Source organism: Ambystoma mexicanum, chromosome 9, assembly GCF_040938575.1.
Source record: "Ambystoma mexicanum isolate Mex_15411 chromosome 9, UKY_AmexF1_1, whole genome shotgun sequence".
In the NCBI taxonomy this organism is placed as follows: domain Eukaryota; kingdom Metazoa; phylum Chordata; class Amphibia; order Caudata; family Ambystomatidae; genus Ambystoma; species Ambystoma mexicanum.
Genome location: NC_090931.1, coordinates 221390308 through 221404084, shown reverse-complemented (window position 1 = coordinate 221404084; position 13777 = coordinate 221390308). Strand labels below are relative to the sequence as shown.

At 44.1% G+C, this 13777-nt stretch overlaps 1 protein-coding gene across 2 annotated transcripts in view; it reads left to right on the top strand.

The window, feature by feature from the left end:
- Window positions 1-13777, top strand: part of LOC138487889 (NXPE family member 1-like) — a 342495-nt gene that overhangs the window by 324164 nt on the left and 4554 nt on the right. Inside the window, exon 5 of one of the 2 annotated variants that reach the window (XM_069614508.1) lies at window positions 4950-5168. The exons of the other annotated variant lie outside the window; for it this stretch is intronic. Coding sequence (XP_069470609.1) covers window positions 4950-5168 — 219 coding nt within the window. The remainder of the gene's footprint in view (window positions 1-4949; window positions 5169-13777) is intronic. 2 annotated transcript variants of the gene reach the window in all.

The window sequence follows — 13777 nt, the reverse complement described above, 5'->3', positions numbered from 1 at the left end:
CAGGCTTGTTTAGTATCGGGTATAAGCTTATTACCTCTATAGGTGGCTCTACATTTGGTGATTCCTTAACATCTTTCTGTATCATCAGTGGATTGTCAGTGGTGGATGGTAGGTCAGCATTTAATGCTGGTGCTTTAGGCGGGGGTATCTCTTCAAATAACCTCCAGAGATCTAATATTTCCCTCCTATTGTGCAACTGTTTCCCCTTGTATTTCAAACAAATGCATGTGGCCACCATATCCAGAACACTTTTGTCAAATGATCCCCCCTCGGGCCATATCTGGGGTAACCCCTCTCCCTTCAGCTCTGTTATCTATTGGCCATGATATTTCTTAATTCGTTCCGCGTACCCTGGTAAGTTCTTACAAATTTGTGATAAGGGTGTTTCTGCCCCCATTTTTGTGCCCTCCTAGTACTTGTGTCTCTCTGTATGTCCGCAATTATAATGTAGACGTATTACCAATATGATTTTTCGTCTTCTATTTCACATTCAATAATGGGCTCCTTTATGTTCTTCCTTGCCTGCACAATACAAAACTGGCTGTACACAGTCTCTATTCTATTCTCTTTGGGGGTACATACAAGAGCAAACCATCAGTGATTTCGACAACATTAACCCGGAAATCAAAAAGGTACACACTCACTTCACCTTGTCATTTTTGTCTTCAAGAAGCTCTATCCGGCCACACTTACCATGACCATTCAATTACTATACATTTATAGCCACTTTACACACTCACAGCACCAAATTGTCTTCTGACGCATACGAGGTGCACACACCTCTCTGTAACACTCTATTCACAATTGAAGCTGCCCTCCCTTTCCTCCCTAGCCGGCTGTCCCTGTCCATCTTATTCAGATATATGGATGCGCATATATATATATATATTGGTCTGCTCTTCCCTCTTCTAATAGAACTCTCTCTCTCTCACTTTCTCCCTAACGTTTTGTACTGATCTGACTTTTATTGTCCCCCCAACCCTAAAGAAAAGAATAGAAAAAAGAAATAGCAGTCACTAATATATTCTCTATGTCCCCCTTTGCCAGACACTTTTATCTTATTATCCACTTCTTCATATATTCCCAGTACTAGTCAAGATAGCACTATGCGGCGCCGCCTTCCACCCCCTTTCGGAGCTAGGTTCCCGTCACTTTTATCTCTTATTCACCTCTTAATCCTAATGGCCATATGCAAAGAAAAAGCAAAGAATGTTTAAGATGATCCTTAGTAGATCTGCGTACCCCCTTCTCTACCCCTCTTCGTTCTCTGTCCTAGATTTCTTCCTCCATTCCCTTTACGATCGCTCGCACTCAATACTCACATGCCCGTCTTGAACCAATAGTCTCCGAAACTGGGTCCGTCCAGGCAGTGTTGCCGTCCGCTCAACAGTCAGCCCCGGCTCCGGCGAGCGGTACTCAAAGGGGATTTTTCAACCGGGATCCCGTACCCTCTCTCTCTTGAGTGGGCACTTTTAGTGTACCGGTCGCCGTTGGCGGGCAGCCTCCCCGAGCCGGCTCACCGTGCGTATCCCTTTTCGACCGGAGATTCTCGTGCCAAAAGGGGACGATAATAATAGGTCGGGAAAAAATAATAATAATCACCACTGAAGGCAAGCGTCCCCAGCCAGCACGATCCTCCCCGCAATGAGAGACAATGAAAGACTCTCCCAAGTCGGGAATAAAGCCAAGACAGAGTGAGGGTGAGCTTAAATGGGAGTTTATCAATCAGAATAGGGCATGCAAAGAACTCTGCAAACTCCGAGAGCGCTCTGTCCGACAATAGCAAAGACAGGCGTATATATTTACAAAAAACGTCATAAGAACCTACATACTATAGGGGGCACAAGTTCGATGGGATTGGGTGGCGATGACTAGCTATAGGTGCTGCTGCGATGTGGTTGGCCTTGGCTGGAGGACGTCACTGGTCAGCCTCGTGGGTTGGGCTGGGCCTGGCAGGTCAGCTGAGTTCATCTGGGCGGTGTTGTTGTGCCATTGTGGCCAGTGTCAGAGATGAATGTCTTTTCCTGACTTGTTTGCCCTATGCCATGCACACCGCAGTCATTCAGTCATTGCAATATTATCTTCTTTAGTAAATCTTTCAATAGGTTATTCTACAGGTTAATGCAACACAGGAGGAATGCACCTTGTGAGGGGTCTGATGGTCATTCGTCAGGGCATGGTTACCAGTGTCCTGTTGACCGGATCCATAGGTTGAGGGGCTAAGCTTCAGGGCATGGGACGGGCGGTACATGCCTTCCTGTCTTGTTAGATGTTGTTATGAATGTGCCGCTGTGTGTTGCCACAGTATTGGGTGTCCTGATTGCACAGGGCCATAAGTCTAAGATGATCCGGTGGGTTGTGGGCTTTACGAGGGGGCGCCTTTGGAAGTGTGTATTCAGGCAGAGGTTTACTGCTGTGCTGTAAATAATGCAGGTGGCGGGCCGTGGCCTTGGGTGCTGCAGAGGGGGCTACAAATCTTTGAAGCGGCTCCAGTCTGGTTGGGGGAGGTGGAGCAGCGCGGCGCGGGCCTCTGCTCTCATGTTTGGCAGTCTTCGCAGGGTGGGAGGGGAAATGGCCTTGCACATATTCACAAAGGTATCTTCCTCGTGTGTTGCCGGCTTTTAGAGGTGAAAACATCACAATCATTTGAACACTTTATAATATTTGTTTGAATCACTTGAAAACATACATTTCAACTTTGCTGGATGTGTCTCGATTATATCCAGTCTGAGCACCTTATTCGTACACTATGTTTTAACAACTACAGTATTTAGTTATATGCATATACATTTGCATTAAGTGAGGTAGTAATGAGGTTTGTGGAGTACATAGAAAATGACCCGCCACCGTACGTGACGGTGGTGGCACATAAGGGGCTTAGACATACACGCATGACAAGTGCATTCTCGCGCATCCTTCACATGAGCCCTCTGTATGGTTACATTCGTTTTCTCGTGTACTCTAGCAGCATTAGTTTGGTTATGGCGCAGAACCATGGAGTGTAAGTTTTCCAGTGATACATATAACAAATAGACCCCTGGAACGCTCTTTCATTGTTAGTACCCAACTGCAGTGGTGTGGGCTCGTCATTGCTAATATCATGGAAGCATGCTTTCTATCAAGGTTATACATTTTACAGGTTTTTGTAATAGAAGAGATTTTGTGGAGAAATGCACACTTTGCAAGTGATCTTTGCATTAATATGTGGGGACTTTCTGCCATCTGATGACCATTTTACCGTTCTTTTCATCGCCCAGGTCCGCTGGCCGGGTCATGCTGGGAGCGATGATACACTGCGGAAGGTGAAATGTTACAATGTTAATATATTACGCTAGCTCATGTCCGTCTTGTTCGTGGGTACGGGCTCGCAGCGGATCTGCCAGGGCGCTGCGGCAACAGGGATAACTGAAACTCTCCGAAGGTGGGGGCCGCGCTACAGTGCGCCAAGCTCACACCATCTTTATTAGACAAAATGGTTTCTAAGGCCTAGCTAAATTCAATACGTGTGGGCAATGTCTTCAGCAGGTGAGCCATCTACCACCTGGGCCCTGGTGGTAAGGAGGGGACGCCCGATGAGCCATGGCCCTCACCTGGGGTGGGGATGTAGGCAAGGGGGGTCTTTTGGACCACTCCTCCCCTACAAAAGTCAACAAACCAAGGTTTCCTGTAAAATACAGGATGACCCGATCCTCACACAGGAATATTAAAACGTGATTTGCTCTGTAACATTTGTTCCCATGGTTGTTGTGAGAAATAAAGGTGGAACCCTCTTTTTTGTGAGGGGGCCTGACTCTAGAGGGTTAGAAAGTATAATCAAACAAAGGGGGTAGAGTCAAAGGCTACCCTACTCATGGACGTGACTGGAGGTCACCGAATGGTAGCAGCGGAGCTAGATGGCTGCTAGCTCAAAAGAGATCACCGTGAGATAAAAGAATATCAAAAAAGGAAGTTTTATTCAGATTAACACACACTAATTACAGTCACTTTGTGAATCACAGATGTCTTTTCAGAATTATTTGTTCACCAAGAGTGATGTGAAACACTCCTTTTAATCAAATCATCATCTGAAACCCTAATTATATATATGGTACGTTCTTCTGAACATATACACATGGTTAGGCCTTGCTTCTGTTTTTTACCATAATGCACACACAATATTAAGGCAGAAAGTCGGTGGAATTAACATACCATACAATTTTAGAGGCATCATCTTAAAATTGCTTATTGTGAAGAACAGTTTCTGTGGAGGTGGGGTTAGAATAGAAGGGTCTATGTCACTTGCCCAGTATGCATGATTCTGACTTGAAGTTTAGTGTGTATATTCTACCAATTTCCCCTCCCTTTTTTTCCCCATCTCCCCTTTATTGGTGGGTCCTTCATAGCAATGTTCTTACCCCAGCCAAATTTCTTTCCCCCACTCTTCCACTCACCTACCCCCAAAACAATAACATTAATTAACTGCATTTTTGGGAACATATGGCCACAAACTGTAATTTTCTCACATTAGTTATTTAAAACCACATTGTCTTGAGAAAGGTGCAACTACCATAATCGTATAACATTACAATGATCAAACTCAAGTGAAAACATGGCTCGACAGCTCATCATAAGGTATTGTACAAAACAAAATAATGTTAGTGTCTTGTCTGTTTATCCTCTTAAACTAAGGATATTGAAGCCAGTTGATTTGTCCCTAAGAATTCCTAAAGCCTTCCTATAATGATTCCATGTGGAATGGGATAGGGCCGGTCAGCTGGAACAGTAGATGTTTGGAAATTATTCTCGATAAATGGGAGGTGCTTCAGAATACAATGCAATCCAACTTATGAGTACTTTCATCCCTTGGGGCTAATTAATTTTGCTTAAATATATATCACATACAGTTCACAAACAAATACTTTTTATCCTTAATTCATTTTCTATTAATTTTGTTTGTAATTTTCTAACAGGAACTTTGATATTTGGGAAAGAAAAGTGTAAGACTGGGATGAGCTCCACTTTCCCCAGTGGCTACTACTTTAAGAATACATGGAGGCCAATTTTCTGCAATGTGCCTTGTTATGACACAGAGGAGCTTCTGAACCCGTGCATCCAGGGGAAGCTCATCTACCTCATGGGAGACTCCACTCTGCGTCAGTGGATCCTGCACTTCCCCAAATTTGCAAATGGTAAGGGCTTTCTAAGCTATTACAATTTATTAGATGGCCAGGAATGGTTATGAAGTCTGTGGCTCAAATAATGATGGTTAGAGCATGTATTGTTATAATTCATTCGATTCATACACAATTTGTAAACTTTATATCTGAATTAGCACACAACTCATCTTTCAGATTTAGAGTTTACCTTTTATTCTAGACCTCATAATTCATTTTCCAAATCCATGTCCAGCCTCCTATTAGATACTAACATAGATTGTATCAGTTCATATTAAACTTGAAATTGCACACAATGATCACAAATGAAATAGCTGGAGATTTAATACTGCCTTGTTGAAGGATGAATTGTTCACACCTTTCCGATTGAAGCACATTATAGTTTATTAAGAGTGAAGATCCTTCTATTGTAAATAATTGGGATTGTTATAAAGCTGTACTTAGAGTGCAAATCATCTCATATATTGCTAGGAAAAAAAGAAATAAAGACAAGAGTCAGAAACTATTCTGAACAAACTAAACATTCTTGAAAAGCTATATACCCAGAATGCAATTCCGAATATCCTCAATAATATTATACAACTTACAATTAAATATAATAAAATAACTCATGTGGTATGTTATTAAAATACAAAGCAAAATGATATCAATTTTCCAACAAAAAAACCAAATCAGTCGCTTCATATCTTAAGATTAAAAAAGAAAGAACAAGAGTTGTAGATGTTAAGGATGCAGTAGGCAGTCGAACATTTCTGGACAATTATATTATTGACATTTTCTCTACATTTTATCAAAAATGATATCTGTCAGCAAAATAAGATTTCATTAAGCACTTATCTCACTCCACTTACCCCAGGCACGATCTTAGTTTGTTAGATAGTCTTAACACTCAAAGTGAAATCCATAAAGCAATTCATGACCTTAAAGTCTGGACGACTTCTCGTTGGATTTCTATGCACATTTTAATGATTTATTACTACCCAAACTGGATGACCTCTTTACTCATTTTCTTGTACAGAGTAAATCTGAAGGAACCTTCTCAGAAGCCATGCTAATTGTATTTCCAATGCCTAATAAGACCCTGAGCTCCCTTACAGCTACAGACCAATCCCCCCTAATAAATGCTGACTGGACATTTTTGCTATGGTTTGGCCAATCAGCTTCTTCCATTTTTACCCAATTTAATAAAAAATGATCAGGTGGTCCATTTGAAAGATTGTCTGTTTTCTGGTAACATAAGCATATGTTTACATATTGTTGATAAATCAAAAATTAGCTATGCAGCAGTAGCTCTTCATGTGGAAATGCATTTGATAGGGTGAAGTGGGATTTTATTTTTGATGCACTTAAAGGGGCCTGGCCAGGGTAACTCATTCTTATGCATGATTAAGTTCTTATACTCAAACCAAAAAACTGCTATTTTCATTAACGAATGTATTTCATCATATTTCCCCCTGTTTAGAGTTACCAGACAAAACTGTCCCTTATCATTTAAATTAGCCATAGAACCTTTTTTTGGAAACTGTTACAGTTGACATGACAATTCAAGGCATTAACTTCGAGGATGAACAAATAAAATTAGCCGCCTATACAGATGATGTTCTTCTGCTCTTCAAAAATCCCTATACTAGTTTTCAAAGCCTTCTGGCTATCAACACACATTTCCTGTTAGCTTCTGGTTATAAATTAAACACGTATAAATCCGAAATATTACAAATCAATGTCTACTGCTCTAAACATCACATTCAAGCTTATGGTATGCATTGGTGTACAAAAGGGATTAAATATTTAGGCATGCATATTTCCTCTTCTACTAAAGGCATTTAGGAAAACAAAATTATATTGTCTAGAATTAGAGAACTAAGTCATTCATGCTGGGGGCGTGGCTAAGCAGCCATGGAGTTAGGATGTGTTCCCAGCTGCTCCTGCCAATCCAGAATGATCCTTGCCTAAAACACTGGCCCTACCACGTGTAGGATCTTGTCAACACACCTTTAGATGTGTGAAGTCTGCTGGCACACATGTAGCTGGCAGGAACAGTAAGGTGCAGGAATTGAGGCAAACAAGCGTGTGGAACAATGCAGCACTGAAGCGGCATTGAATCCAAGATGGTGGGGGATGAGTCGCTGTAATCCGCTTCAACACTGAGGCAGCATGGTGCTGCGAAATAGCAACAAGGTGACCGGAGGATCATAACGACTCGTCCTGCTCCTGCGCAAAGACTGTTTGAGTATGGAGATTTGAAGGGCTGTGCTAAATTGGGTGTGCCGGATGCCAGACAGAAAGAGGCTGCACAGCGTGGGACTGGGCAGAAGAGCCAATCAAGAGGTGTTCAGTACAGCAGACACCTCTCCAGCAACAGTGCAGACCGCTGAAGAAACCGCGGTGCATGGCGGTGAGTCGGGGGGGTGGCTGTAGCTCCGAAGTCACCCACTGGTGGTTTAACAGTGGGCGCCAGGTAGTGCTGGGTGCAGGTTATGCCCTGGTTAATTAAGGAGGTCCTAGCTACACTTGCAAAGACACTGGGCTGCAGTATTTGAATCCCACCTCCACCCCTCCTCCGGGACCCTTGTGCTTGAGCACACCAGCAGTCCGGAGTGTGGCAAGTCATTGAGTTGCTGGAGCTGGCAGGGCACTCATAGTGCAATCCTACATCCCTACAGATACGGCCTGGACGTCCGGCTGCATGCAAGAGACGCTGATGCCAGTATAAACAAGCAACTCCTATTGGAGTGCTGCCCAGCTACATTCAGGTCCTGATCACACACCAAATTCCGGACTATAACAAGGAGCTCTGATAGGTAAAGATATGCTCCCAAACAGTCATGGGATTCCAGGGAGTGGAGGCTGCCTGGCCACAGAAAGTGAACTGCCAGACAATCTGAGGGGTCACACGAAAGCAGGCTCCAATGGAAAAAATAAAAGGGGAGAATCTTTTCACATTAAGCCCAAGTTCATGGCACCAAAGGGGGCCTACCTGACACTGCCAGACCTTCAACAGATGGTTGAGGCTTCCATGATGGGTGAGTAATACAGAATGTGCGCCTGGGCGTAAGCGCATGCAGCCAGCAGGTGCCCGTATTGTGCGCACAAGGTCGCAGATCACGGTGCGAAGTCACAGGCATGTAGGACTGTGGCACAATGCAAGGGGGAAAACATCTTTAGGAGATGACCAAAGCTGCAGCACTGTATGTGGTTTGAGAGCCACCAGTAAACATATGAGTGTGGTGATCGGAGCTGAGGTGTGCTCAGTAGACCACACAGTCACGTGAGTGTACACCAGAAATCTACAATTCACCCAGATCGGAAGATACCAGACATTAAAACGGGAACAACACACGTACATGCAGGTGGCTACCTCCCAAAATGACACACTGGTACTAGCTGTTGAGGCTTGGATTGAAGACATCGCTCTTTGCTGTGCACATTGGGGGCACTAAGGCTCCAATTTTGAAAGACTTGGAGCTACTTCCTGTATTCCATCAGAAATGGGCTAGCGATCAGCAGCACACATAAGAGGCAAGGGTGGAACCACTGTGGGGGAGAACAACCCAGCACCGAGGGACCCAGACATGGCGTCTAAGTCAAATAAAAACTGATGTATACTAATTGACCTTTTCACAATTGACCTCAGAATCGACCTCAGGAGAATTGACCTAATTTAAAAGGTCAATTAGGACATATATGTGGGGAGTAACCCCCCGCCCAATCCCCTTATATTATTTATAATCCAAAACCAACCCAATACATATATAAAATAACTAAAGTAATATAAAGGTCAATTGTGCAGAAGGTCAATTAGGACCACTATAATAAGGTCAATTGGGACAAAAGGTCAATTGTAAAAAGTCAATTTGGGTTATAACATAAAAACAAGTTAAAACAGCCCACGTTGGACACGTTCGCTAAACCCACAAATCTAACAGAGAGCACTACGCCATGGACCTCATCGCCACAAGGTGAGCAGGACCACACAAAGGGAGACCAACAGGTCCTAGCTGCTAGTAGCTCTGAAGATTGCATTAGAATCCAAAATGAATGGCATCAGTCTTGATGTGAATCTCCTGAGGCAGGACGTTTGTTCACTTGCAGAACATACCGGAGCCCTTGAAAAGGTAGCTGCAGTAAACACAGTCAGCCTGAAAGACACTTCAAGAGATGAGCGATACTTCAGCAACAATTGCGAAACCTGGAGGGAAGAGTTGAAGACACAGAAGGGTGGGCCAGATGCCATAACGCGAGAATAATCAGTCTCCCAGAGGGAAAAGAAGGTGCAAACCCTACCAACTACATAGAGAACATGCTGCTGCAAGGAATTGTTACGCAGGGCTTTACAGTAGAAAGGGTGCACAGGTCCCTGATGAGGGAACCACCGCCAGGAGCCCTGCTACAGCACATAATTGCCTGGATATTGAGAAAAGATCTGTGAACACTTCCAGAGAGGTCGCACGATACAGCAAGCATCAGCCAACATCAGTGCATACCCAGACTACACAATGCAGGTGCAAAAACAAAGACTGAACTTCACATCGGTTCAAGAGGAGGCTGCAGTTGGCAAGCCTCAATTACATCCTGCTATACCCAGCAAGGCTGAAAGTCATAAGCAAGGGCTGAGCCATCTTTTTCGACACCCCTGATGACGCACTTAAATGGATGGACACGGAAAACTTGCCAACAAGCGCATATAATCAGATGACATGCAAGATGGATACGTGATGAACGACCATTAGGGGGATCTGCAAGGATGTTGCCGACACTATCGACCGACTGCAACGGTACGCAAACTCTTTGCAAGTGTCCATCTTAGATTTGACTTGTTTTTAGATACTAGCTGTTACCTATCCGTCTGCTGCACCCCAGACACCAGGTCAAACAACTGCCTGAGGACAATTTATTGAGCTGGGCAATTGTTGGGGGGTGGGTAGGGAAGTTGGGGTAGTTACTTGGGACTTAGCCTATAGATCCACACAAGTTCTATACAAGATGTACATTGGACTGACGAGTTTTGTAGCAGTTTGTAGCAGTTCTCATTTGGGATGGGTGAACTCCGAATAGCTTCCTGGAATGTTAGGGGGCTCAATAGTTATATCGAACCGAATAGAATAATTACATATCTGCGACGCCAGAAAATTGACATAGCACTCCTCCAAGAAACCCACCTCACAGGGGAGAAATTAGCCATTCTCCCCAGAAAATGGAGTGGCACAAGTCTAGGCTCACCATATTCAGCATATACTCGAGGGGTCTTGATATGGGTTGTGCCGTCAGTGCCATTTAGGGCCCTCAAGACTTTTAAGGATAAAGATGGCAGGATGGTTACAGCACAGGGATTTTTGGAGCTATGCATCATCAACACTTATGCACCAAACCATGACACAGCGACCTACTTTCGCTTGCTATACCCCGGAATTAGCCCATATAGAGATGGTTCATTAGTATGGGGTGGTGAATTTTATTTCGCATTAAACCCGGAACTTGACGGATCAGATGATAAATTAATGCAACCAGCAACTTCAGCCAATGCTTTGCACACACTGTTGCGAACATTCACATTGTCCGACATATGGAGGGACCTACACCCGCAAGTCAAGGGGTATTCACATTATACAGCCCCCAAAGATTTATACACCAGACTAGACTATATCTTCACAGGTGAAGAAACCCTTGGTGAATACAAAGCACAACTACTTTCAGACCATGCACCTTTGGTGGTCATATGGCAGATCGTCCCTTCTAGGGCATGCATCCCGACCTGGAAGCTTAGAGGCGAATCCCTGAGCGATGCAGTGTTTCGCGAACATCAGCAAGAGGTTGTTTAGGACTACTTCAAAAACAACACAAGGAGTGTACAATCAGCCGGGGCTTATGGGAAGCAATAGCCAAAACAAAGGAGATGCAAGCCACAATAGAAAGAGATTTACGCAAGGCAGAAACCAAACTAGAAGCCACAGACTACTTGGGAGTCACGTCCAGGCAACAGGCCCAAGAAGTTATCCGTCCGAAGCAGGAATGCATGAAACACTGAGATAGATTGGACATGCTGAGCTATAGGAAATACGTGGAACGGCAACGCGCTGAAGGGGATAAGCCAGGACGCTTGCTGACCTGGCTATACAGAAGTGAATCCAAACGGATATGATACAGGAGATTGTAAAGGAAAATGGGGAAGTTTGTAGGACGCAAGAAGGCATATATAAAAGTTTTCACAATTATTATAAGGAGTTATATGCAGAGACATCGGTAACGCAGTTGTCTGAGATAGATGAGGCCTTAGCACATACAGATCTCCCGAAACTTGGTACAGAGGAAGCTGACAGATTAGAGGCTCCCATAACCATAGAAGAACTAGAAACCACAATAAGAGGGTTACCTACTGGGAAAGCCCAAGGTGCAGATGGATTGCCAACCAAATTTTACAAGGAATTCATGGCGGATGTTGTGCCTCCGCTGTTGGCAATGCTAAATTAAGCGCTAGATACAGGCAATTTACTAATGTCTCTGAGAGAGTCAATCCTCATCCCGCTACTGAAGTCCAGTAAGCCTGATACTGATTGTTGATCTTACAGGCCTCTCTCGTTGTTTAACCAGGATGGGTAAATACTCACAGCACTATTAGCCAACAGGCTCAAGCCGGTAATATGCAAGGTTATACACCCGGACCAGTCGGGATACTTTCCGGATAGTAATGTTACATGCAACCTGAGGAGGTTATAACATATCATTGATTACACACATGGCAGCACACATGATTACCCTGTGGCCTCGCTTGACGCGGTCAAGAGCGTCAGTGGTCATTATCCAGGTTGACTCTTCTTCTGCCACTAGGACAAATACCTGGTAGATATAGCCACTGTAACTGCTGCTACTATCTGCTACCAAGTCACCCTGTAAATGTGTAAATGCGTACCAAATATGTAATCTACTGTGGAAAAACATCTCCTTGAATTATTGTAAGCCTTTAACAATCTTCTTAAGTATCAGCACCTAGTTGCCTTTGTGCTTTGAACGCTTTATACATCAATCAATAAATAAAGGCATTTGATTCAGTTAGATGGCCTTGGTTGCTCACGGTGCTGCAGCGTTTCGGCATTGGGCCCACGTACATTAAATGGGCACGGCTGCTATATAGCAGTCCAGTAGTGTGAGTCAATACGGGCAGTTATATCTTGGATCAATGGCTGCTAGGTAAAGGGTTGTCCTTGGTCCCCTATACTGGCCTTAGAACACAATGGCGGTGTATCTCCGGAAGGAATATCAAGATTCAGGCATAGTTACATGAGGTAATAGGAACTTTATCTCCCTATTCGCGGATGACATGCTTTTTTACCTGTAACATCCCGAGACCAACTTACAATACGTCCTAGATGTGTTTGACCGCTACGCAGACCTATCTGGTATCATGATTAGTGCACAGAAATTGTGCATGTTCCCCTTAGCAGGGTATAGAGGGAAACCCCTGAACGCATTGCTAGTGCTACCGATTAAGTGAGAAGTCAACACATTTAGATACATGGGAGTAGATATTTTCCACAACCCCTAGACAGAACACATACAGAATACGCAAAAAGTGGTGGATAAAATGGAGAAATCCATGACTTTCTGGGCCAGACTACTGCTCTCACTGATGGGTAGGGCCGTTTTGTTAAAGATGGTGGTGCTCCTTAGGCTCCTTCACTTGTTCACTTACCTCCCGTACAACATACCTAAAGGCTTTTTTAAGAAAGCTTTTTTTGGCACAAATCGAGATGCTGGCACAATTCCAGATGCAGAATGGCACTGATGAAATTGCAGAGCCCATAAGACCAAGTGGGTATAAAGGTACCCACTTTTGAAGCAGATTTCGTAGCAAGCCAACTTCAATTCATCACAAACTGGCTGTCAGATGAACAATCCCAGGACACCTTGTTGCTACAGCCAGCATGCGCCCCATTCTATTTGAAGAGGTGATATGGTTGGAAGCACTACGCGACCTGAAACCTCTGCTGTTGCTTACGCTGGGCAGAATGACATGGCACAGGGCTTGTCATTTTCTAGAGACGGAATCACCCTACTCCCCTCCGATCCCCTTGGTGGAGGACCCACAGCTCAGACTAAATGTGAGGAAGTATTGGGAACCCATGGGGGTGGTGACGGTGGGAGACTTATTACGAGAGGGGAAGCCAATAGACTTCAGTACACCCAACTCAGAAACAGGCTTACATGAAGGTCAACACATAATGCATGCTGCACTCTTCTGTAAGCTAAATCACACATGTCTGTAAAGAAATGGGGAACAGCAGGAGTATGGAAGGAGAGAAACAATCTATGATATCTCAGAAGGAGGGCACGCAAAATCGAGAATATATAAGTTATTAATGTGAAGGGCGGGGGACATGCTTTCGCAGACCAGGTGTAGCTTGGAAGAAGATCTGCAGGAACAGCTGACAGACAAAGGCTTGGGTAGAGCGATAGCGTACCATAAAGTGTCCAGAAAAGCAAGGCTTAAGCTGATCTAGTTGTACGTAACTCATAGAGCACATATAACCCTCAAGAAAATTGACAAATTTAGTAAGGCGACTGAGCAAACCTGCCCAAAATGGGGACTGGTTAATGCAGACCTTGTACACATGTTCTGGGCTTCCACA